The 26,756-nt window shown below is 38.6% G+C and overlaps 2 protein-coding genes across 13 annotated transcripts; one reads left to right on the top strand and one right to left on the bottom strand.

The window, feature by feature from the left end:
- Nucleotides 1-1,288: 1,288 nt before the first annotated feature.
- On the bottom strand, nt 1,289-15,783 carry LOC110944617. Of its 12 annotated transcripts, none has more exons than XM_035974512.1 (15): nt 15,460-15,783; nt 15,183-15,331; nt 4,865-4,932; nt 4,723-4,776; nt 4,377-4,460; nt 4,211-4,301; nt 4,055-4,131; nt 3,831-3,961; nt 3,666-3,707; nt 3,515-3,591; nt 3,344-3,434; nt 3,185-3,266; nt 2,501-2,696; nt 2,267-2,430; nt 1,289-1,436 (listed from the first exon to the last, which is right to left on the bottom strand). In XM_035974512.1, exons 5-13 carry the CDS (start codon nt 4,420-4,422, stop codon nt 2,590-2,592), a joined length of 744 nt encoding a protein of 247 aa, XP_035830405.1. In that variant the 5' UTR covers nt 4,423-4,460; nt 4,723-4,776; nt 4,865-4,932; nt 15,183-15,331; nt 15,460-15,783; the 3' UTR covers nt 1,289-1,436; nt 2,267-2,430; nt 2,501-2,589. The 12 variants fall into 12 exon arrangements, with proteins under 12 accessions (XP_035830405.1, XP_035830407.1, XP_035830404.1 ...); XM_035974514.1 differs by having other exon boundaries at nt 2,267-2,416; XM_035974511.1 differs by having other exon boundaries at nt 2,267-2,411.
- A 2,193-nt stretch (nt 15,784-17,976) lies between these two features.
- On the top strand, nt 17,977-21,588 carry LOC110865226. The gene is made up of 3 exons (XM_022114457.2): nt 17,977-18,357; nt 18,573-19,220; nt 20,997-21,588. Exons 2-3 carry the CDS (start codon nt 18,651-18,653, stop codon nt 21,378-21,380), a joined length of 954 nt encoding a protein of 317 aa, XP_021970149.1. The 5' UTR covers nt 17,977-18,357; nt 18,573-18,650; the 3' UTR covers nt 21,381-21,588.
- The last annotated feature ends 5,168 nt before the right edge of the window (nt 21,589-26,756 follow it).

Below are 26,756 nucleotides of genomic sequence, written 5' to 3'. Positions count from 1 at the left end.
AAACAATGGTATTTCATTCGTCATTTTAAATAATAGGGGTAGTGATTAGTTTTGGAGAAATGAGAAAATAGGTTGGTTAGAATTTGGTATGAATTGTTTGAGATAAATTGTGATTTAGGTTGGGTTGGATTTATATAGTGTAAAATTTTAATTTTTTTTTTAAATATTAACGGCTATAAAGCCGTTGCCTCCTCCAACAGTCCAAAACATAAACAACGGTCAAATAATGGAGCGGTGATTAATCACCAATTTCACACTCACCGCGCAGTAACTTGGGTGTCGGCGGCGTGTTCCCCGACGGTAAAGTCATTCACCGCACCATTCCCCGCACCCACCCCATATACCATTAGGGCAGTGTAGGAGGCTTGGTTCTGATAAGGAGAAGTTCGTAATTCGAGGCACAATCAAATAATAATTGTGAGAGAGGGAGGAGAAAGAGGGAAGATCCATGAGATAGAAGCGAGAAAGGTTGGACAACTGATGTGGAGGCCGTTAGACGCCCTTTCCATCCTTTACGATCGAGATAGTCTAAAGTTAATATATATATATTGAGGCCAGTTAACGTACAAAATGGCTTATCGTACATTGCGTACGCGAGAACCCCAGCCTTCTGATCTTCATCCCCCACCCCCATGCGATTTCACCCCATAAAACACAACATGCGATTTCATCCCCCCATGCGATTTCATCCATGCGATTTCCTAGATTCATGAATGCGCTTTTTTATAATGTGTGATTTATACTCGCGTACATAATGTACATTAAAGCCAATTGTACGATACACTTTTCCTATATATATATATATATATATATATATATATATATATATATAATTCACTAGGCATTTTTCTATGTATTCTAGAGTTAATTCCAAACAATATTACAACCAATAAAAGATGTAACAAACTAAGGTTTAATTTGGAATTGTAGTAGCCTAATATAAAACGGTCGTCATTCTAAAAAAACTATTGACCACAAATATTGATTTTTATAACCATCGTTTGATTCTTAAACTTTGTATCCCCAAATATAGAATATTTTATTCAACAATAGTCACAAACTAGGTAAATGATGTTACCATAAAACTGGTTTGCAAGCCAATTATACACACACCACATATACATATAACTAGGTTATTCCCCGGGTAGATACCCGGGTAGGAAAATTTAAATTACAATCAAAAGCAACAATAATATACGGGTTCAATAGTCATCAACACACCCTTAAATCTTTTTATGAATATAAAAATGAAAATATTAGAAATTTTAGTCAACTCTAGACCACAACATGCTAAACAATATCCATTGTGACCTCATTAATAAAAGCTTTTATAATATGTACCTTTGTTACATTAAGAGTTAGTTTCCCATTAACTTCTACAATCCATTAAAGAGCATATACACTATATCATGTACTGAACTCCCATGAGAGACCGCCTGCAATAATTTATATTCAAAAAGAGAATACATAAAGACAATCACTAACACATCATCAAAGTTATTATGGTAAAGAAACAATAATCCTAGTAAATATAGTATAGATCTATAAAATAAAACCACATTATTCAACTGGATAAATAGCAGATGCAAAATCATAAACCTCTATAAGTAACGACTTGAAGACCCATGTAATTCAATAAGTTGTTTAGTTATATACCTTTTCAACAGTAATAACTTCGGTTTGGTAAGCATTAGAATCCGTTACCAAGAAACTGATGGGACCCTCCCGGGTTAGGAAAACTTAATTTACAATAAAAAAGTACATAAATAACATTTTGAACCTCTAAAGTATCCATTTTCGCTTATCCACCACAAATTTTTACTTCGGTTCATAAGTATTCTAACTTTGCCTCCATATATATTCAAAGTTTTATGTAAAGGTAATTCCTTTTTAATTCATAATAAGATATAAGAATGGACTCTCTTTGATAGATTAGTAGACTCGATAGTGATAAGTGGACTCTCTTGGATAAGTATTACTTTTATATTAAGCATTCTTCATAATCAACATATATTAAATTTGATCAAAACGCTCCAAGAATGGCAGTGAATAAAATCTGACAAAATTACAATAAACTCTTGAATTGCAAAGAACTTATTTCCAAATCTATCATATTTTACCTAAAACAAACATATGTAAATTTGTGTTAGTAAAGGAGAAGAACTCTGGTCAATCCACAATCAAGAACAAAGACATGAATAAAAAAAATTGAAACATTAAAATAAATAATTAATAAAAACATTTGTTTTAGTAGGCAGAAGATTACCTTCTTGAGGGCAAGGGCTTTGATATTGAGTTGTTTGATCAATGGCTTCCTTTTTCTAGCTCAAATTGCTCAAGAACTTGCTTATCCTTTCTAGCTCTTTTTCTGCTTCTTCCGTAGCCTCATCCTTAGTTTTTGGTTCATCCACCTATGCTTCATAATTGAAGCTGCATTAGACACAGATGATTGATTCAAACCAAAATCATATGAAGTGTTGCAGTAAAACCATAGCTGTACCATTCTACATGTCCAAGGAAGATTAGAGGCAAGCATTGCATGATCCAACTTGTGTGCCCTTAGCCAAAGCTTATATCGTCTCCACTGTATCACCTATCCTGGTTCTTCGTCACCATTGTCATCTTCCGCCATGGCGAGGAGCTGGAGGACTGGAGCATCGGACGACGAATAAATGAGCTTATAAAACAATAAGAGCCTGATCATAGAGTCGCTAATTTGTTAAAATCCAACAGTATGCAATTAAATTTAAAACCTATCAAGACTTGTCAGGTGAGTTAAGAAAAATGATAACATCAGAACCATATGAATACCCAATATGCGTTCAATTCAAGAAACACAAACAAACAAAAACAAATTAATATAAAATATCTTAAAGAGCGAGTAAATTCAAGAATCTAAAACAATCATTGATCAGATCATCGATCATCATTCTGGTTTGCTGTCAAGATTAATGAGATGGGTTTTAGTGGACATTTTTATCTTCTAGAGTCAAAAGAGCCCATTGGCAAAATAGACCTAATATCATACAGAAATTGTAGATGATGAAATCTTGATAAAAATAAGATCGTTAAAAAATGTGTAACTAAAAAGAGATTAATTCTACTCTCCAAGAACAACCTTTAATCAAGATTACACACAATCTCAAGAATGATAGATGATTTCAGAAAAAATAAAAATAATAACCTGACATGCTAAAAGTGAACGAAGGTTTCCACCATGACTTGAAGGCTAAACAGAACGATGAACCTAGGGGCCCCGCTTTTGTCTAAAGGAAAAAAAAATAAAATTTCTATATTGCCTACATGTATATAAGTAAATAATAGAAAAAAGTCAAGGACTTGCCTTGACCAAGATGTTCTTATTGGCCTGCCAAGATGCAGCAACACGAAAGGTTGAATCGTGAATGTCGTTTGATGTCTTTTCATCGTCAATTCTGTCGAAAGATTTAAGGACTTAGATCCCTTATTTGAAAAATTAGCAGATAGATTTTCATATCTCACCCCCAAAGTTTACCTTGTTTGCACCTCAAACCCAAAGTCTATATAGTTTGTGATTCCAACAACTTCATTATCTTCAAGAGGATTCTTCACCTATACAATTGCAATAAACAGCTTATATCAGCTTCAACTTACAGACAGAAGACAGATGCGCACACACATATTACCCTTCTTTGGACCACCACATGTTGATAAAAGGAGACTATGAACTGCACACTGAATATTATAAAGAAAATTTAGTCTTGAGTGCTTAAGAGGAAATAAAATTAGTAAAAGCATATGATGAAACAAATCAACAATGATAAGGTAAGAAACATTAGCCAGAGGCAAACCTGCAAATTTTGTGCAAGTTCAAGACCAAAATTGAATGACGGGCTCAACGGGCTTCCGGTTCCAAGCCCATAGCGTATGGCGTAATTCCAATTTTTTAAATTTCTATATCTTGCATCTTCCTTCTTTTCAACTTTCAACCAACAACAATGCGAATTTGTCAAGTTATAAATCTATCAATAAGCACGTAAAAGGTAATAGGTTTTTCTTTAAAGAAGAAACTTACATTTAGGGTCGAACTGCACACCAACAGTTAACCTTCCTATCTTGCTGACCAACCATGCAGATTTAGGAAATTCATCTCTAACTCCAATTAAAAAAATATTATTATAAAAAAATGGCCCAAAAAATCCGCAAATGAAAACTGACAGAACCTGTGTACATGAATATGGCATAAGTGTGGCTCCTAGTGATATATTCGATGACCCATATCTCAAACCAATGACACCATAATCTTCTCTTCTGAAGACAATCTGCACGATCATTATAAAGATTAAGAAAGTTGAATAAGGTAATATGTTTGATTTTTGTGACAAAGATGAATAAACCTCTTCTTTTGAAGCACGAGAACAATACCAAATGCTCCCAGCCCATTATTTGGATAGTATGCACATGCTCTCATGAGTAAAATCCTAAAAATAAAAAAATAAATATTCGTAAAAATAGAATATTTTTAGGGAAAGTAAAAAATTGCTACTTACGGAGCAGAATTGGATACAAATAGGTCAGCAAAGGTGTGAGGATCATCAATATCACTATGAGAACCATAGGAGTGCTCCCAGCCCATTATTTGGATAGTATGCACATGCTCTCATGAGTAAAATCCTAAAAATAAAAAAATAAATATTCGTAAAAATAGAATATTTTTAGGGAAAGTAAAAAATTGCTACTTACGGATCAGAATTGGATACAAATAGGTCAGCAAAGGTGTGAGGATCATCAATATCACTGTGAGAACCATATGAGTTTTAAGTCAAACACAATGTCAAGATATATAAATTGAGAAACATATTGAGATAACTAACTCCTTGAATACCTTTGCAAGCGAAATAATGCATTGCCAATAATTGTCTCTTTGGTATCTGAGTCAAGTGGACCTGAAACCTGAATGGAGGATGTGTGACACTCTAGGTTTTTCCGAACGAACACCTTGTAATATTTGGTGTATATATAAATATTATTAAATGGAAACGTGACTTGTACATGATATGTGTGATATGTATGTAATATATATATATATGAAAGTCGAGACCATGACTCGCAACCACTCGGTTGCGAGTGGGCCACTCGGTCTCGAGTGGGCCTTTTTGGGCCGTAACCGGTTTGGGGCCGAAAACCCCTTAGCCTAAGTTGATGCTTGTTATATAAACCCAACCTCCCCCTCATTCTCCATTCTTTAGTTACCACAACACACACTTTCCCTCTCACTAGAAAACCCTCTACATCCTAACCTTCTTCCAACTTTCGGATCTCACAAGAATCTCGGTTCAAGCTTGGAGCAAATCGGTAGGAATCTCGGACAAGATCATCACTCGGACACTTCATCTTCTCTCATTTTCTTCCTTTATTTCGGCTCCTTCTTCTTCTTCACAACCGGTTAGTGTTGTTATTATGTGCATAGGGTTTATGTGGGTCAAATGAACTAGAAATGCTTGGTTAGTAGTATTATGCATGATCTTTAGGATGATTTGTGAAGTTTGACTATGTGTAAACTTTTATGTGTAAGATACTTGTAACATGATTCAAAATGGCTAGAATGATATTCTAGGAATTATGATAAATCAACCAAATCCGTGTTTGATGTTACAAATGTATGTTTTCTTGTTCTTGCATGATGATTCTTGTTAAAACATGTGAATTTGGTTCATAAATGTATGATTATGTTAAGGTGAAAACCCTAGAAATTTATGAATATGGGATGAACTTGTTGAATGTGGTTTGAAGATTTCAAAAATGGCAAAGTTTGATCTATTTTGTTTAATAGTCAGATTAGGCAAAGTGTTAGTGGGAACCTTATTGGTTGTTTCCTGATTTGGGCCTGATTACATTGTACTAATGGGACTGATGCATCTGCATCATCACGTGTACATGAAAGGGACAGCATTACGACTCGCAACCGCACCGTTGCGACTCGCAACCATGGCATGACAACTCGAGACCACGCAGTTGCGACTCGCAACCATAGCATGACAACTCGAAACCTCACGATTGCGACTCGAGACTACGATGGTTGCGACTCGCAACCACAGCGTGACAACTCGAGACTACGACGGTTGCGACTCGCAACCACAGCGTGACAAGCCGAGACCTCCTGGTTGCGACTCGAGATCACCTGGTTGCGACTGGACTGTCCACTTTGGTTATTGGGCCATAATGTGTAATATGGGCTACCTGTTAACTGGACTATGTGTTCTGTTTGAATGTGTGAATGTTAGGGCCGGCCCAATAACCCCATGACTGTTTACTTGTATGCATGTTACGTGCCAGTTATGTGTATAGATTATACGTGAATGCTTGTACACCAAACCTGACCTATACCGGTAACCATGTTAGGACGTGGTGACCAGCGTGTTTGACAAGTAACCTAATCTACCGAGCAACCCAAGGTGAGTTCACAACTTAAAAGCATGCGTCCCGGTGGTTTGGGACACGAGACTAAAACAACCCTATCCCCTTGTAAAAGGGATACCATTTACATTCCTTCCCTAGTTACTGGGAACAAACTTACTTTTCCTTCCCTTATATTGGGAAACCTTTTAGTTAATTACTGTTTATACGGAATGCAACCAAACGGCACTAAACGCAACTCTATCACTCAAGTCCCTACTACATAATACCGATTAGTCGCCGGGGCCAGGCGAACGGGTTATTAGTTGATAGCGCTATTTAGGTTTTACCAGCCTCACACCGTGCCATGGTATGGGATCGGTCGTGAACTAATATACTCAGGCATCCGTCAATGATGATAGAACATTGACATCGGGGCATCCTGCGGAAACGCAACGGTTACCTAGTGTTCGGTATTGGAAAAACAGTTTAGTCGCTAACTTTTGGGGTAGCTCCCCACGGCATGTATAAACGGATAAATTAACTGGTGAAACAAGTTTTTGGTAATTAAAAACTGGACAACTAGTGAACTCACTCAGCATTATTGTTGACCCCTTACTGCATGCTTTGCAGGTAACCCGTGACGAAGGAGCTTGCTGCTTGGGAACGAGTAGTGTCTGTCCACCCTTGTGTTGGGTGTTACCCTATTTTGAACTATGAACTTTGTTTAAACTACCTTACTTATGCTTCCGCTACTTATTACTGTTTGAACTTGAAACCTTAAACTCTGAACTTGATATTTGCTAATCTTATGGTTAGTAAGTATTACTTTTTGTTATCAATTTAACTATTCAGTATAATTGGTGGCTGGATCCTGGTCAGTCACGCCCTCGAAGCGGGTGTTATCCGCAGGTGGATTTTGGGGGTGTGACAGATTGGTATCAGAGCCATTGGTTATAGTGAACTTGGTTTTAAAAAGGGGAAAATCTTTTTGAGAAAAACCAGACTATAACCCGTGACTCGCGACGACACTACACTCCAAGTACAAGGCTCAACACTTTTGACCTCATAGCTCGGACCCGTGTTTACTTGTTTGCTTACTTTATGTTTCCTGTTTTGCTATACGTACTAGTGTGCCTAAATTAGATAGATACACCTCTCTCTTCTATCTCATTCTCGCTACTCTACGGCATCACACTCATACTGTGTTTTCTGGTTATGAAGACAATGAGTGGACGTGGAAGAGGAAACATCAACATGACGCAGGCTCAGTTCACTAACCTGCTCAACACAGTGGCTGCAGCTTTCGCAGCTCACCCTATAGGTAAGCTCGTTGTTTTAGGATGTTTAGATCCTACCGTCACATCGTCTTTTCGCCTCTAAGTCTATACGCTTCGCTTCTCACGAACAGGTCAGCATGCACCTGCGCAACCACCCGTGTGTACTTTCAAAACTTTCATGGATTGCAAGCCTCTCCCTTTTAACGGCACTGAGGGTGCCATAGGACTTCTGCATTGGATTGAGAAAGTTGAAGCTGTTTTTGCTGTCTGTGAGTGTCCCCCTGCGAACTGGGTGAAGTTTGCTACTGCTACGCTTGAAGGAAACGCGCTTTCTTGGTGGAAGGTGCAAATTCAGATGTTTGGTTTGGAAACTGCTAATGCTACTGCGTGGGAGGATTTCAAGGACATGATTAAGGAGGAATACTGTCACCGGGATGACATCCACAAGCTTGAGAATGAGTACTATGCGCTTAAGATGGTTGGGTCAGAGATTGAAACCTACACCAAGTTGTCCAATGACTATGCTGCTCTTTGCCCAAACATGTCTCGACCTATGTATCGAAGAATCGAACTGTACATCAAGGGTTTGGCTCCAGAAATTCGAAGCCATGTAACTTCAGCCAACCACACTACCATTCAGCCGATCGTTCGACTTGCTCACAAACTTACTGATCAGGCCGTAGAAGAGGGCAGGTTGCCCAAAAGGATCAGTGCTACTGTCGGAACTTCTAGTGACAGCAAGCGTAAGTGGGAAGGAAGTCAAAGCAAGGATGCTAACCCCACTCAGGCCCCAACACAGCAAAGGAAAACTGAAAACAACAAAGGCACTCAGCAACAGGGTGGCTACCGGGGAAGCTACCCTAGGTGCCACAAGTGTAACAGGCACCACAATGGGGCATGTAACAAGGGCCAGTGTCAGCGATGTAACAAAATGGGGCATGAGGCCAAAGACTGTAGGAGTCCACGTCCCGTGGGGCAGAACCAGCAGCAACAACATCACGGGAATGCCAAGGGTTGTTTCCAGTGTGGAGCTGAGGGGCACTATAAGAAGAATTGCCCTGAACTAAACCAGAACCGCAACAACAATCAGGGAGCTGGAAACAACGATCAGAACAACAATGCTGGGAATGGTGCTAGAGGAAGGGCTTTTGTGATTGGAGCTGGAGAAGCAAGGAATGACCCCAATGTCGTGGCGGGTAAGTTCCTACTTGATGATCGTTATGTTTCTGTGTTATTTGATTCCGGTGCCGATGCTAGTTATGTGTCCCTACGTATTAGTAAGAAGCTTAAGCGTCCGCTTTCGTTACTAAGTTCTCCTCATATCGTCGAGTTAGCTAATGGTAGAAACATCGAGGCCTCACATGTTATCAAAGGCTGCAAACTAGAGTTGTCTGGTCAGACATTTAGTATCGATCTTTTCCCTGTTACTCTTGGAAGCTTCGACGTCGTTATCGGCATGGATTGGTTATCCAAGCATCGCGCTGAGATCCTCTGTCAAGAGAAAGCAGTTCGTATTCCCCGCCGTTCTGGCAAACCCCTCATAGTACAAGGTGGCAAGGGTGGAGAAATCTCCGGCGTTATCTCGTTCTTGAAAGCCCAGAAGTGCTTACGAAAAGGGCACACCGCTATCTTGGCACTTGTCACCAACACACAGGAAAAGGAAAAGAGGATTGAAGATTTTCCTGTAGTACGCGACTATCCCGAGGTATTTCCTGAGGAATTACCTGGACTCCCTCCCCGCCGTCAGGTCGAATTCCAAATCGAGCTAGCTCCCGGAGCGGCGCCCATAGCGCGTGCACCTTATCGTCTAGCCCCTGCAGAACTGAAGGAACTCTCTACGCAGTTACAGGAACTATTGGATAAAGGGTTTATACGCCCTAGTTCATCACCCTGGGGAGCACCGGTACTCTTTGTTAAGAAGAAGGATGGCACGTTCCGAATGTGCATTGACTATCGTGAGCTGAACAAGGTTACCATCAAGAATCGTTACCCTCTCCCACGAATCGACGACTTATTCGATCAGCTGCAAGGATCGAGCTACTATTCTAAGATCGACCTACGGTCGGGTTACCATCAGTTAAGGGTCCGTAATGAAGACATCTCCAAAACTGCATTCAGAACTCGTTATGGTCATTATGAATTCCTCGTTATGCCCTTTGGAATGACTAACGCACCTGCAGTGTTCATGGATCTCATGAACCGGGTGTGCAAACCTTACCTCGACAAATTCGTGATCGTGTTTATCGATGACATCCTGATTTATTCGAAAAGTCAAAAAGAGCATGAACAGCACCTACGCCTTATCCTCGAACTCCTTCGCAATGAGCAACTGTATGCCAAGTTCTCGAAATGCGACTTCTGGCTTCGAGAAGTCCATTTCCTTGGGCACGTGGTTAACAAGGATGGAATCCACGTCGACCCAGCTAAGATCGACTCAATAAAGAATTGGCCTACCCCTAAGACTCCGACTGAAGTCCGCCAATTCTTGGGACTAGCAGGATACTATCGAAGATTTATCATGGGATTCTCAAAGATCGCTCAGCCTCTCACGGCTCTTACTCAGAAGGGTATGGTTTATAAATGGGGTGAAGCTCAGGAAACCGCGTTTCAGACACTAAAGGATAATCTCTGTAGTGCTCCTATTCTCTCGTTGCCTGAAGGCACTGACGACTTTGTGGTTTACTGCGATGCATCCATCCATGGGCTCGGTTGTGTGTTAATGCAACGCGACAAAGTTATTGCTTACGCCTCTCGACAACTCAAGACACACGAAAGGAACTACACTACGCATGACTTGGAACTAGGAGCAGTGATCTTTGCGCTTAAGATATGGAGACATTACCTGTACGGTACCAAGTGCACCATTTACACCGATCACAGGAGTCTCGAGCATATCTTCAAACAAAAGGAATTAAACATGCGACAACGTCGATGGGTCGAACTTTTGAATGATTATGAATGCGCCATCAAGTACCATCCGGGCAAGGCCAATGTCGTGGCAGACGCCCTCAGCCGAAAAGACACTATACCAAAGCGCGTGCGAGCATTGCAACTTACCATCCAGTCTAACCTCCCTACCCAGATCCGAAATGCTCAGATTGAAGCTCTGAAACCGGAAAACATCAGGGCTGAGTCCCTGCGAGGATTGAGACAACGACTAGAACAAAAAGAAGACGGCGCCTACTATGTGGCAGGGCGCATTTGGGTCCCACTTTACGGAGATCTGCGAGAACTGGTGATGGACGAAGCCCATAAGTCCCGTTATTCAGTACATCCTGGTTCAGATAAGATGTACCACGACTTAAGGACCACTTACTGGTGGCCTGGCATGAAAGCCCACATAGCCGCTTACGTTGGCAAATGTTTGACCTGCGCAAGAGTCAAGACTGAGTATCAGAAGCCAGCAGGCCTACTCCAGCAACCCGAAATCCCGAAATGGAAATGGGAGCAGATTTCCATGGATTTTGTTACAGGGCTACCTAGATCCCAACGCGGGAATGATACTATTTGGGTGATAGTAGATCGATTGACGAAGTCTGCACACTTTCTGGCCATTAAGGAAACAGACAAGTTTTCTACCTTGGCAGAGATCTATTTAAAGGAAGTAGTCTCCAGGCACGGGGTGCCAACTTCTATTATTTCCGACCGAGACGCTCGTTTTACTTCCGAGTTGTGGCAAGCTATGCACAAATCCTTTGGCTCACGTTTGGACATGAGCACCGCTTATCACCCACAAACGGATGGGCAGTCTGAACGCACCATCCAAACTCTGGAGGACATGCTTAGAGCATGCGTGATCGATTTTGGCAAGAACTGGGAGAAGCATCTACCGCTGGTGGAATTCTCCTACAATAACAGCTACCACACTAGCATTCAGGCGGCACCTTTTGAGGCATTGTACGGTCGTAAATGCCGATCACCTCTCTGCTGGGCGGAAGTCGGTGATAATCAACTCACAGGCCCAGAACTGGTAGTAGATACAACGGAAAAGATTTCCCAGATCAGGCAACGCATGGCGGCAGCTCGTGACCGTCAGAAAAGCTACGCTGACAAGCGTAGGAAACCGTTAGAATTCCAGGTCGGGGACCGGGTTCTACTTAAAGTCTCACCCTGGAAGGGTGTGGTTCGTTTCGGTAAACGAGGCAAGCTGAATCCACGATATGTTGGACCATTCGAAATTACCGAGAAAATCGGTAAGGTTGCTTATAGATTGAACCTGCCTGCAGAACTGAGTGCAGTGCACAATGTCTTTCACGTGTCTAATCTGAAGAAGTGTCTGTCAGATGAAACACTCATAATTCCTTTCAAGGAACTCACTATTGATGAACAGCTACACTTTACTGAGGAACCAATTGAGATCACGGATCGAGAGATCAAAACCCTCAAACGTAGACAGATACCTCTCGTGCGAGTTCGTTGGAACTCACGACGTGGCCCAGAGTTTACCTGGGAGCGGGAAGACCAGATGAAGTCCAAGTATCCCCAGTTGTTCCCAAACGAAACCCCCAGCACTGAAGCTACAACTGAATTTCGGGACGAAATTCCAAACTAACGGGGGGATGATGTGACACCCCGTTGAAACACGCTAGCTTGGCAGTGGCTGCCTTAACTTTCGGGACGAAAGTTCTTAAAACTTGGGGATAATGTGACACTCTAGGTTTTTCCGAACGAACACCTTGTAATATTTGGTGTATATATAAATATTATTAAATGGAAACGTGACTTGTACATGATATGTGTGATATGTATGTAATATATATATATATATATATATGAAAGTCGAGACCATGACTCGCAACCACTCGGTTGCGAGTGGGCCACTCGGTCTCGAGTGGGCCTTTTTGGGCCGTAACCGGTTTGGGGCCGAAAACCCCTTAGCCTAAGTTGATGCTTGTTATATAAACCCAACCTCCCCCTCATTCTCCATTCTTTAGTTACCACAACACACACTTTCCCTCTCACTAGAAAACCCTCTACATCCTAACCTTCTTCCAACTTTCGGATCTCACAAGAATCTCGGTTCAAGCTTGGAGCAAATCGGTAGGAATCTCGGACAAGATCATCACTCGGACACTTCATCTTCTCTCATTTTCTTCCTTTATTTCGGCTCCTTCTTCTTCTTCACAACCGGTTAGTGTTGTTATTATGTGCATAGGGTTTATGTGGGTCAAATGAACTAGAAATGCTTGGTTAGTAGTATTATGCATGATCTTTAGGATGATTTGTGAAGTTTGACTATGTGTAAACTTTTATGTGTAAGATACTTGTAACATGATTCAAAATGGCTAGAATGATATTCTAGGAATTATGATAAATCAACCAAATCCGTGTTTGATGTTACAAATGTATGTTTTCTTGTTCTTGCATGATGATTCTTGTTAAAACATGTGAATTTGGTTCATAAATGTATGATTATGTTAAGGTGAAAACCCTAGAAATTTATGAATATGGGATGAACTTGTTGAATGTGGTTTGAAGATTTCAAAAATGGCAAAGTTTGATCTATTTTGTTTAATAGTCAGATTAGGCAAAGTGTTAGTGGGAACCTTATTGGTTGTTTCCTGATTTGGGCCTGATTACATTGTACTAATGGGACTGATGCATCTGCATCATCACGTGTACATGAAAGGGACAGCATTACGACTCGCAACCGCACCGTTGCGACTCGCAACCATGGCATGACAACTCGAGACCACGCAGTTGCGACTCGCAACCATAGCATGACAACTCGAAACCTCACGATTGCGACTCGAGACTACGACGGTTGCGACTCGCAACCACAGCGTGACAACTCGAGACTACGACGGTTGCGACTCGCAACCACAGCGTGACAAGCCGAGACCTCCTGGTTGCGACTCGAGATCACCTGGTTGCGACTGGACTGTCCACTTTGGTTATTGGGCCATAATGTGTAATATGGGCTACCTGTTAACTGGACTATGTGTTCTGTTTGAATGTGTGAATGTTAGGGCCGGCCCAATAACCCCATGACTGTTTACTTGTATGCATGTTACGTGCCAGTTATGTGTATAGATTATACGTGAATGCTTGTACACCAAACCTGACCTATACCGGTAACCATGTTAGGACGTGGTGACCAGCGTGTTTGACAAGTAACCTAATCTACCGAGCAACCCAAGGTGAGTTCACAACTTAAAAGCATGCGTCCCGGTGGTTTGGGACACGAGACTAAAACAACCCTATCCCCTTGTAAAGGGGATACCATTTACATTCCTTCCCTAGTTACTGGGAACAAACTTACCTTTCCTTCCCTTGTATTGGGAAACCTTTTAGTTAATTACTGTTTATACGGAATGCAACCAAACGGCACTAAACGCAACTCTATCACTCAAGTCCCTACTACATAATACCGATTAGTCGCCGGGGCCAGGCGAACGGGTTATTAGTTGATAGCGCTATTTAGGTTTTACCAGCCTCACACCGTGCCATGGTATGGGATCGGTCGTGAACTAATATACTCAGGCATCCGTCAATGATGATAGAACATTGACATCGGGGCATCCTGCGGAAACGCAACGGTTACCTAGTGTTCGGTATTGGAAAAACAGTTTAGTCGCTAACTTTTGGGGTAGCTCCCCACGGCATGTATAAACGGATAAATTAACTGGTGAAACAAGTTTTTGGTAATTAAAAACTGGACAACTAGTGAACTCACTCAGCATTATTGTTGACCCCTTACTGCATGCTTTGCAGGTAACCCGTGACGAAGGAGCTTGCTGCTTGGGAACGAGTAGTGTCTGTCCACCCTTGTGTTGGGTGTTACCCTATTTTGAACTATGAACTTTGTTTAAACTACCTTACTTATGCTTCCGCTACTTATTACTGTTTGAACTTGAAACCTTAAACTCTGAACTTGATATTTGCTAATCTTATGGTTAGTAAGTATTACTTTTTGTTATCAATTTAACTATTCAGTATAATTGGTGGCTGGATCCTGGTCAGTCACGCCCTCGAAGCGGGTGTTATCCGCAGGTGGATTTTGGGGGTGTGACAGGATGCTAAGAAAATTCTTTATTATCATTTCTATAGAACTTAACTTGACCGCAAGTGCGCAACATGAAACCTAAATGTGGGAGCTAAGAAAATTGGTCATAAGATTGTCTATATAACTCAATTTCACTCCGAATCATGACATAGATTGAAACAAATAAATTGGTAGGATTGTCTCGCGTAGATTAGTCACTTTACTACCCAAAAAATGAAAACTTTACACATTTGATGTCAAAAATTGCAAACTTTACTTTCCAAACAATATAAAATCAATAATCAAAACAGTACTTTATGTTGACCATCTGGTTAGAATCATCAAAAATCTTCATAATAGTTACAAAAACACCACTAAATCACCAAAAACATAGAGAACCATCAATATAAACTCAAAAATTATGAAAAAAAAAACCGTTATCCCATTCAAGCATTACATCAAACACCTTGCGTGCAATCCACAAACTGAAACATTTTGAAACATTTTCCACTAAAAACTCAAATGGGTATTCAAGAACTCACCTTTCCACCAAGATAAATCGTTTCCATATCAACAGATATGGAATCGCTTGAATCCGCCATCACCCTCGTCTTTTCTCTCTCGTCCAACCAGTCGAAATCTATGCTCCCCTCTTGTTTTGGCTACACCGACTCTGATTTCTCCATAGTAACTGTAAATGGATTCGTGAGAAAACCGTAATCAGAAAAAAAGAAAATGATAGAGAGGAAGATAGTTGTAAGATCAAAATCGAATTTAACATCAAATTGATGAACAAATCTGAACAAAAAACCACTCAACTGAACATGTTGAATTCGAATGAATAATAAAATGGCTATAGATGTTAGGGTTTCCAGAGAGAAGAAACCTATTAGGAAGAATAAATAGAATTGTGATTGATGCCGTTGTGCTGCCTTGGATCGAATTAAACCTGCGTTTTAGATCTGTGTAGAAAAAACCTCACAAGAAGATGAAAAAAATCGGTGTTGACAGCTAGGGTTTAAAAAAGGATGATGAAGATCTGGGATTGAACGATGATGATGATGATACGAAGATTGTTGAAGGCGGCTGTAGTTAGGGTTTCAGAGAAAGGGAGTGTAGTTAGGGTTTCAGAGAAACAATATGAACAGTAAGAAGCGGAATGAGAAAAAAGAAGGGTATTATAGGATCCGATTTAGTGGGTCGGTTGACTAATTCGGGGCTTCAAAATTAAGGAAAAAAGCACACGGAAGTTTTCCCGCCAAAATGCACAATCTAGAGGGCTAATAGCTTGACACATCAGCAAAAATTAACACATTTATTATATATAATAGATGAGAAACTGTAAAATACAATTGGTCTTAACCTACGAGCATACGCTATGGAAATTACGCATGTTGAAATATATTACGCATGTTGAAAGGATTCTGAGTTTGTGAAGTAGATTCCGAGTTTATGATCTTTTACGCATGTTGAAAGATAATTACGTATGTTGAATGAAGGTTCCGAGTTTGCCAAAGAGATTCCGAGTTTATGAAGTAGGTTCCGAGTTTGCGAAGTAGTTTTCCGAGTTTATGTCAACATGTGTGATTAGGGTTTTGAGTTTTGAGTAGGAGTTGGGTGGAAAGTCTATTTTTCCTAGAAAGTCTAGGAAGGAATAAGATTTGGACATGTGTCATTGAGTGATTTTAAGTAGAAGGGCTATCATGTAATTTCACATTTTAATTTTATTTTTGGAATGTATCTTCATTAACTAAAATTCCATGATTTTCGGAACTTTTATTGTTTTCGAATTCAAATCTGCTAGTCAATGTGTTTATCTGAAACTATCAGCATGTTCTTGGTGATGTGTTTTACCAGTCAGAGAGGTTGAAGTCAGTGTGTTTTAACAATCTGAAGTCAATATATAATCAGGTTGTGTTTTAACAGTTATTTTGCATTTTAACACTCTGAATGTGTTTTATGTTGTTGTCTATGTCACATTACATCACATAATGTTTTTTGATGAGTACATTACATCATAATGTGTTTTACAACAGTTTGTTTTTATACTGGAGTTTAACAAATCTAATTGTGTTTTAAGTCAGCAGATTTGCTGGAGGATTCTTGATATTGTGTTTTAACAGCAAGCAGATTCTTGACATTGTGTTTTAACAGCAAGAAGATTCTTGACGCTGTGTTTTAACAGCAAGCAGATTCTTGACGCTGTGTTTTAACAGCAAGCAGATTCTTGACGCTGTGCTTTAACAGCAAGCAGATTCTTGACGCTGTGTTTTAACAGCAAGCAGATTCTTGACGCTGTGTTTTACATGCCTCTCTACAATCGTCAATTAAAACAGAAAAAACACAGCCAAGTTACAAGCAGATTAAGACCGAAAACGTATATGCACTTCAAGAACTTTAATCACAACACAAGATATGAATACCTAGTGAAGAAAAGGGGTATCAACAAGCCTTGGAACCGAAATCTGAATGCTTTTGGGGTCCTGTTTTGCGTCGCCAAGAGCAAGGGGGAGTAGAGATCGCAGGTTTTATTATGTTTAGGGTTGGATTGGAGAGAGAAAGAAAGAAAATCAAATCAATAATGGAGAGAGAGAGAGGGAAAATCCCATGAAAGTAGGGATTGCAGTTATCTAATTGATTTAAAAAAATGGTCATTTGACAAAATTGCCCCTATTCATTTAAAACAATCAATTAATTAAACTCAAATATTACAAGATTGTCATTGATTTAATCTCAACCCTTAAACACACCAATCGGATGGACCAGATCGCTTCCTAGACTTTTTAGGAAAAACACACTTTCCGTGCGAACCCTACTCTTGAGTTTTACAATGTGCGTAATTTTACAGCGTACGCTCGTACATTAAGAAATATTGTACGTTAACCTTCCTCTACATATAATAATGTATATTATTTATAAATCAGCTCCATATTTATTGGAGAACTAATTTTAAAAATGTAAGAATTGATCTACAAATTTAAGGAGAGAGAAATAATGAAATAAATAGTTACATAATTCTCATATCTATTAAAGTTAAAGGAAAAATACATGTTTTTTTTTACAATTTTATGTTTCTTAGTTTGTGCTTACAAACAACAATATGATAAATATTTTTACCAATTATTTCATTGTAGTGCCTTCGGGCGGGTGAAAGTCGAGTTTCCGCGCATCTAGAAGAGCCAAGGGGCTAGCAACGGTCGAGTAGCTGACCTTGGACATATCGCCCGATATCACAGTAGTGACACGTCGTTCCTTGCCGTTAAAAGAAACAATTAAAAAAATGAAAAAAAAGAAAAACAAAACAAAACAAAAGAAAAAAAATACTAATTAATAATTACGCCATAAACAATAATTATCAAACTGAAAGCACTGAAACCTTCCTGACTCTGGCCTCTGGGTCGTAGGTTCGGATTCTCACACACCACCATCCAATTTCAAACCTAGCTTCGAAAGTCAAACACCCATTCGAAATTGAAACTACCCATTCTTCAATTTGCAGATTGAACACGAAGTCACAATGATCTCTATAGTTTAGGGTTAGCTACAAATAAATGATCGAAAGTTCTTCATATATACACCCACAATATCAGTTCCAATTGTAAAAATCATATATTCAGATCCCAATTCATCCAAGATTTCCAATCTCAGAAAACTTACACATCTCGGATCGATTTATTGGTTTGCTGATCGTTCTGGAGAAATGAACCCTAATTTTTGGTAATGTCCCAAACTTGCATAATTTTCTGTTTTTAATTCACAATTAGTTGTTTTTCCTAATATATATTGTAATTGAATCTTGGGTTGATCCCAATTTTTGTAAAGTTTGTTTCTTTAGCATCTGTGACTTTGTGGTATAATATTTGATTGTAAGGCTTTTTTTTTTTTTATAAATTTTTTATAGCATTAATGAACTGTATATTGTCATCCTGCAGGATGATTGTTTTACTTGTTGGAACTGTTATAAGAATTTATGTAGATAATGTGGATTTTTCTTGAAGAAAAGTGAGAAAATGGAAAAGAGGAGATTGCCATCATGGATGGTAAGTGCATCAACTACTAATAAAGTGAGCAAAGTTAGCAAACCCATTGATCTAGATTCGAGCAGTGTCGTAACGAGTGATGAAGTGAGCGTCGTGACCAAGTCTACAAAGCTAAAGGCAAAAGGCGTAGCCCGGAATCATAAAAAAGAGGTCGGTCTTTCTAGTGATGAGAGTTTGCTAGTTACAAAGCCAAAGGCAAAAGGTGTAGCCCGGAATCATAAAAAAGAGGTCGGTCTTTCTAGTGATGAGAGTTTGCTAGTTAAATGTGAAACAAAGAGAAAGAAAAGAGGGTTTGTTGAGAAAGATGTGGTTGACGGTCCTGATCATGATCATGATCGTGATCATGATCAAGAAGTCAATGTTGAGAAGAGGAAGCGTGCAAGGGTTAAACGGAAAGCTGAAGAACCCGAGCCTTCAAGAAAGAAAAGTGAAAAAAGATTTGAATTTGATAACGGTAGTGGTAGTGAAACTCAGTCTTTATCTTGTGACGAAGAGGATGATGATCTGACCATGGATGATGTATTAAGCATCGCGAAAGAGGTAACTATTTTTCTGTCTACGTGTTTACATCGAGATCTAGTCATTTCTAGGGGTATTTTTGAAAATGTATGTTATATGGAACAACGGGAATCACATAATTAGGTGTAAGAAAATGGGCTGGAAGCCTGCAAAAGCTTCTATTTTTTCACAACATGCTATCGAATTCTAGATGGTGTTTGGATCACCGTCGTCATAGCGATAATAGCGTTCGCTATAGCGCGCTTCAGAGTGGAGAGACCCTACCTTGCAATCTGATTGTTAGCGACTCCAAAGCGTGAAAATAGCGGGATTTAAGGGTTTTGTTTTGTCTTAATATGAATAGCGGGATTTTAGGCTTTTTTTTTTCTGTATTAATATAACTATTTAATATAACTTGCATATTCAGATGAAAAAACAGCGTAGTCTGATAAAATGTACATATAAAATTTTCTTCTAGTGTAACGCTAAACATAAAACAGCGCCCACTATTTCATCGCTATTGCTACATAGCATATAGGTAGCTTGTCGCTATCATGCGCTATTTGCTATTGACAATAATGGTTTGGATGTGTGTCCCAACCGTTTATTGCAACTTGAAATCACAAATAATTAATTTGAGGGTTTGGGAAAAACTGATCATGATTATGATCAATGTTGTAGAAATCGTTTTTAGACAGCGCCTAGGCGGCGATTAGTCGGTCATCGGAGGTCTGCCGCCTGGATTTGGCCAAATCGGCCAATCTAGGCGGTCAAAGTCAAAATTGGCCCAAAATCGCACAAAATTAGGTCAAATTGAACCAAATCAATCATGTGGAACGCATTGTTACCTTATTTCGAACAAAGATCAATGCAATGAACGGTCAAAATTGGGGCTAGGGTTTGTATTTTACTATGATTATATGGTTTTCGATAATTCAGGGTCAAATGATTTGATATGGAGAAGTTGGTAAGGCGTTGGAACTAGGGCTGTTCATTTTTATCCAAAACCCGAAACCCGACCCGAATTCAAAGCCACCCGAACCCGAATTAGCGAACACCCGAAAAACCCGAACCCGACCAACCCGAAATTTAGATGGTTCGGTTATCGGGTCACTTTTTTCAGGCCAAAAACCCGAACAACCCGACCCGAAAAACCCGAAACACGAAACCCGAAAAAAAACCCGAACATTTATTGTTTTTTTTCTTATAAAAGTGTTTAGATTTTGAGTCTTTAATAGATGGAACACTAAGTTTTGGGTTTTTTTAAATATTATAACAGCATATTGTCAATTAATATTTGAACTTTGATGATATTTATAAAGTAACAATATGAATTTTGATGATATTTTGTAAAAAGAAAACATTTATTGTCATTTTACATCTAAACCCGAAAACCGAATAACCCGACCCGAACCCGAATAACCCAAACCCGACTAACCCGTACTTTAAATGGGTTGGTTATCGGATCAATTTTTCCCAGAGAAAAACCCGAACAACCCGACCCGAAAAACCCGAAACCCGAAGAAAAAACCCGATGAACACCCCTAGTTGGAACGGGGTGTTTGGGATTGCTTATTTGCCTATATATGAAATAAACATTTTGAAATCTGCAACTTATTTCTCTCAAACAATTAGATAAGCACATTGGATAAGCAATCCCAAACACCCCTAAAGAATACTGATCGTAAAGTTACTTAACTATCCCTGTCTCCAATCAACTAACCATCGGACTTGTAATTTTTCAAGTCTGAATAATCACTTTGACCACCAAAACAGGATCAGGCCTTAAAACATGTTTTTCGCTGACTTTCGTTACAGTTTGTTGAAAATGATAAGAGAGATACGAGTCAACAGAAGCCGCCAAAAGTACAAAGTGAATTGAGAAGTGAATCTCCTCCATATGTTAGATCACCCACGCACGAAGAAACAGACTCTCATCACGAACCTGTTGAAACTACAAGTAAAACTACACTAGCGGATTCCATCATGACTGGCGATCCAGCCCAAGACATGCTGGATGTGTTTCTGGGGTCTTTACTAAAGAAACCAATAGCGAAAGACGAGACCAGTTCAACTTATGATATCACGATTCCCCATGAAACTAAGAATCAACAACATAATGCTGTTATTTCGAACAAACCAGTCATGTTGACGAAGAAAAAAAGCAGCCTCAGGGATGCAGTTGCTATGCTTCTTGACTGAGAACGAATTCCAGATTCGTTTAAGTAGAATCAATGCGTGACGACGGGTACAAGATATTTTAGTGGATTTTATAGAAGTTTAGAACTTGTAGATATATAGAACTTTGTGCCTTTTTTAATACTTGTTTGATTATCAAATAGAAGATATAGGATCACATTTATTTCAGAACCAATATTATGTTGAGAACCACGAAAACCATTTGCCACCATTCATTTTTTCCTGCAACTCTTAATTGTTGATTAAATTTTTATCAACTCTCAGGGGCTATACATTCTTTCCTTAAGTGTCTTTCATGGTAATGAATGCAGTTATGGGTTAATTGACCAGTTCGGTTTATATGACCGGTTTGAACTTCCAAACCGTTAAAACTAAATCGTAGATATTTCAGACCGGCCAAACTGATTGACTTTCTATGGTTAACCGATCTAAGCCTATGCCGATCCGGATTGAAACTGGTTTCCAAGAGAAATAATCTGAACCGATAGTAACCGGTTCAAATTAGAACTGGCTTTCAAGGTACGTTTTAGAAATTTAATAGGCTTTTAAGGAATTGGTTTTAAAACCCGGTTTCAACAACATATACTCAAAACCGATTTCAAATTGGTGGATCTGATCAGAATGGCACCGGCTTCACTCAAATCAAGAGTAAATTGCTATTTTAGTCCCTGAGTTTTTGTCAAAATTGCCATTTTAGTCCAAATAATTTTTTTTTCTCATATGGGTTCCTGACTTTTCCTTTTTCTTGCCATTTTGATCACATTGCCTAACTTAGTCTAAAAACCAGGTTATAATCAGGGGTATTTTTGGCATTAAATTATTATGAGGTTTATAAATTATGTTGTAAACTACCCCTGCTTATCACTACACAACAGTTATGTCAAAAATACCCCTAGTTATAACCAGATTTTTAAACTGAGTTAGACAATGTGATCAAAATGGCAAGAAAATGGAAAAGTTAGAAACCCAAAGGAGAAAAAAAACTATTTAGACTAAAATGACAATTTGGATCAAACCTCAGAGACTAAAATGACAATTTACTCCTCAAATCAATTTGGTAGCGGTTTAGGATAAGATTTTAACCCCTAATATAGAGGATTGGGGGGCTTATTAACGTCATGGGCTTAACCCCTAATATAGAGGATTGGGGGCCTTATTAACGTCATGGATGGGAAGCCATGATTGTTTGGCCCATTAATGGTTATCCCCTTAGCTGAACTATCCCACTAGATGTTAGGGTGTATAGATTGGTTTTCTTTATTTAAAAAAAAAAAAACTAGGTCAAAACCCATGTATTATACTTGCTAAATAAATGGAATTTTATATAATAAATTATAAAACAATATATCTTTATAAACATCATTTATTACACAGATTGAACAAATGTAATTTTACATATTAAATAATAAAAAAATTATATCTTTAAGAATCTTGTGTATTGTACTGAATAAATGTAATTTTATATACCAAATAATCAAAATAAATATATCTTTAGAAACCATATGTATTACACGGGTTGAATAAATACAATTTTGTATACTAAATAATAATTTTTTTAAAAAAAAAAACTTGTGTACTAGTACGTGTTGAATAAATCTAATTTTATATACCAAATAATAAAAAAGTTATATCTTAAAAAACCTCGTATATTACACGAGTTAAATAAATTTAATTTGTATAGTAAATAATAAAAAACATATATTTATATAATTCGAATTTGAATATGTTATTGGATTTGGTTCAAAAATCATAATTTTGATTCAACTTAATTCACATTGATTACAACCCCAAATTGAAAAATCAAAAACAGAATTAAATTATTCGCTTTTATTCCTAGTTAGTGTTTTTTGAAAGTTTGGTCTAATGTCTGATAAGTTATTTTGTGTATTTTGTTTGTACTTTTAATTTTTGATATCAACGTATTATTGTTTTTTTAAGTTTAAGATTATTGTTTTGTGCCAGTATTTAAAAATATCTTAACAATTTAAATTTGAAGATAATATTTCATTAGAAAAATAGAAAGATTCTACCCGACATTCAAAGTAAGATAACATTTATATTAAATTTATTATTTATTTTTAATATAAAATAAGTATGAAAAATAGGCGGGAAAATAAAAAATTAGATACCTTCAATGAATTACACGTGTCACACATTGATTTCTTTTATTATATGATACAGAAGAGTTAAGTGAATTTATAAAAAAAGAGTTAAGTTCAAATGAAATATTATCTTCAAATTTACCATTTTAGTGGTTTGTTCGCTTTTGGCATTCCTGTTCAAATTTCAAAATTGTAATATTTTCCTCCTTGATATTCTCGAAACGTGTTATTTTAGTCTAAAAACTGACCATAGTTAAAAAAACTCATAACTCAGTTAGCTCAGGGACTAAATGACACTTAAAGTCTAGAGACGTAAATAACACTTAACTCTTAGATTTTTTATTTTTTAAAAACTTGTTGTTCCCCCTCTCTACATCACCACCACAACCGCAACCACTACCACCACCTGTAACAACCAACACCCACCACATTTTAAATATGTTTCGAAACATCAAAACATTAGGGTGGGCTATGTGTATTCACCGTGCAAAAACCTTAATAGGTCGTCTAAACAACCACCACCGTCATAGAAACAGATAAATCCAATCCCAATAGATCATAGAGATTCATGTTTTTCCTGCACCCCTGGATCCTGCAACAGATTGGATAAAAGGTTTTCAGGCAGCAGGTGGCGGTGTGCGGTGTTGGTGTTAGACCCAACATGGGGCGACATCGCAGGGGTTCGACTGGTCAGCGGATGAGGCGATGGTACAAGGGTTCCGTGGTTGTGTAGGTCTTCAGCGATGGTTATTGTGATGGTGGAGCAGCATGCAATAGTGGGGGTGGTTGTTGGATGTATGCGTTGCGGTGATGATGCAGTTATAGAGAGATGGATGGATAAAGAGAAAAAGAGCGAGAGCGAGAGGAAAAGATGGAGATGGTTGTGACAACTCGGACTTCCAAGGTTAGTTTTGTAATCTTGACTCTTGGCTATTCCTCTTTCACATTTCTTTCTACGATTAATTAGTTAGCACAAACGCGCCGGGTTATGTTTGAGTGTGTCATTGGGCCACTTTTGTGATTGGGCCGTCTTTGGTACTTCGGTATTTGGGCCAAGATACTCGGGCTATCTACGATAGGGCCGGTTATTACATTATCTTTATGTTAAGGCCCATATCAGGTTATCGGCCCAATAGAGTGTTATTACATTATCCTTATAATGAGGCTCACATCATGTTCTCGGCCCAATAATGACATCCTAATTACATTATGATCAACAGCCTATTGTATGGCCATAATGAAGCCCAAGGAATCCTTGTTATGTATGTATATCCTTAGAGCATACTTGTAGGATACGTCCACCTAACTTACACATAATAAATAAACCCTACCCTATCTCTCTCTCAAGATCACGCACGACTGAAGAGCCCCCCCTTCCTGCGTAACATTCATAATCAGGTTAGTGGGTTTCTTTGTTTATGGTTCAAGAATATAGATTGTTAGGAAACAGTAGAATATGAATATTCCAGTTATTGTTATGTGAGATAGATGATTATTCAGTAATAGCTTAATAATTTTGCAAGTCTTTAATTGAAGTATATGTGGTCTTTAATCGATGGTCATGATTTCTTATTATAATAATCCCTATTTGATGATCGGGTGCACGTGAATTTGATGTAATGAGTAGATATACACATGGAAGTATGAATGATTAACCTAATGCTATTGTATGCTGACATGCTCGATGATTGTGATGAAAATAGTGGGTCTGGTAACATGGTGGGGTAGTAATAGTATTGTGTGTTGACTATTTGGGCCGCATGTTTTCTTGGACAACATTCTTTAATGATTTTTGGTAGTGGGTTGCATGTGTAACATGGATTAACTTCACTATGAATGATGGCTGCAATAATTGGTAGGAACATGATTTAATGAACCAGCAACATTTAGTTATTGTTTTGGGTTATTTAAAAGAGTGATGTGTTAAATTCAAGAAGTAACAGATATGGATCCATAACATGATGATCTGATTGGGCCGTAGGTATTTGGGCAACACACAAGTTGTGTGGATGGCTTCTTGTGGGCTGGACACACACGCAACTGGCCTGGGGTGCAGCTGGGTCGGAGAATCCAGTGTTGTCGAGCGGGTTGGGGACTAACATAGTTGGGCTATTTGAGGGGTAAGGGTTCACGAGAGAATGGGCTGGTGGTGGGATTTGAATTTAATTTATTGGGCCTATTAGGATGGTTGGTAAAACATAATATGTGGGTTACAAGCAAATCAGGTGTATGTCAATTGTTATTATTGAGCTACCCTTATTCTAAATAATATTTGACTGCTTTGGCTAAAACATATGTTGGATTGGACTTTGAATGTAGTGGGCGGTGCGTACTAAGTAATTATGTGATGATACTGGATTAACTGCTATGATTTGAGTTGCATGAGTGTATTATACGAACATTTATGCTGTGTTATGTGAACATGGAATACGTGAGTTAACTGTATGCGTAACGTGTAGATTATGTGCAACTGAGATTAATTGTTGTCGGTAATCATGTTAGGACGTTTGTGATCAACTATTAAGCAATTAACTAAATCTTACCAAGCAAACCAAAGGTGAGTTCACTGCTCTTTTTCAAGCATGCATCCCGGGGAGGGATATCGGGTAACGTTCCAGGGAGGAACGTCAGGTTTTGGGATGTTTGTTATTATTCTCAGTTTCTATCATATAAGACCCCTTACATCTACCAACAGTTGCCAAGGAGGCAACGAGGTTATTAGTTGATAGCGCTATTAGGTTTGGCACCCTCACACCGTACCTGGGAGGATGGGCGTGAACTAATTTCCTTAAAGCATGACCAATGTTTTGATAGAGACATTGGGGTTGGGCAAACACATCTTGTAGCCATTTCGGTAATCGAGTTAATAACAACATCAAATCAATTTGTTAGACTGTTTTATGTGGTAAACTAAACTCGGTAACAAAACCTTGAACTCACCAGCGTAGTCTGACACACTTGCTTGCATGCTTGTAGGTCGTTAGCTGTTTGCATTGGAACTTGCTATCTGGAGTAGCTGGAGAGGTCATGGGTCGACTGGGGGAATTAATGCTATTGATTTCTTGATACTATATATTGGTTTTTAAACTATTTACTTCGTTTAATTTTGCTTCCGCTGAATACTTTGGTTATCTTTTGAATTTGGATGGTGTTTTATTAATAATCAAGAACTTTATTTTAGAAACATGTATGGGTTCTATGTAATTAGTGGCTCATTGCTGGTACGTCACATGCCTATAAGGGACACTCCCTAAGTGGTATTTTGGGGGTGTGATAG

Source organism: Helianthus annuus, chromosome 6, assembly GCF_002127325.2.
Source record: "Helianthus annuus cultivar XRQ/B chromosome 6, HanXRQr2.0-SUNRISE, whole genome shotgun sequence".
NCBI classification, from domain to species: Eukaryota; Viridiplantae; Streptophyta; class Magnoliopsida; order Asterales; family Asteraceae; genus Helianthus; species Helianthus annuus.
Note: the sequence above shows the minus strand (reverse complement) of the source record. Positions and strands in the feature narration are given on the sequence as shown.

Coding starts and splice junctions, on each gene's coding strand:
- LOC110944617 (XM_035974512.1), bottom strand. CDS start 4,422: ATGGGCTGGGAGCATTTGGTATTGTTCTCGTGCTTCAAAAGAAGAG. Junction 4,302..4,376: donor CTCGTGCTTCAAAAGAAGAG/GTTTATTCATCT, acceptor ATGATCGTGCAG/ATTGTCTTCAGAAGAGAAGA. Junction 3,267..3,343: donor ATAAGAACATCTTGGTCAAG/GCAAGTCCTTGA, acceptor TTTTTCCTTTAG/ACAAAAGCGGGGCCCCTAGG.
- LOC110865226 (XM_022114457.2), top strand. CDS start 18,651: ATGGAAAAGAGGAGATTGCCATCATGGATGGTAAGTGCATCAACTACT. Junction 19,221..20,996: donor TATTAAGCATCGCGAAAGAG/GTAACTATTTTT, acceptor CTTTCGTTACAG/TTTGTTGAAAATGATAAGAG.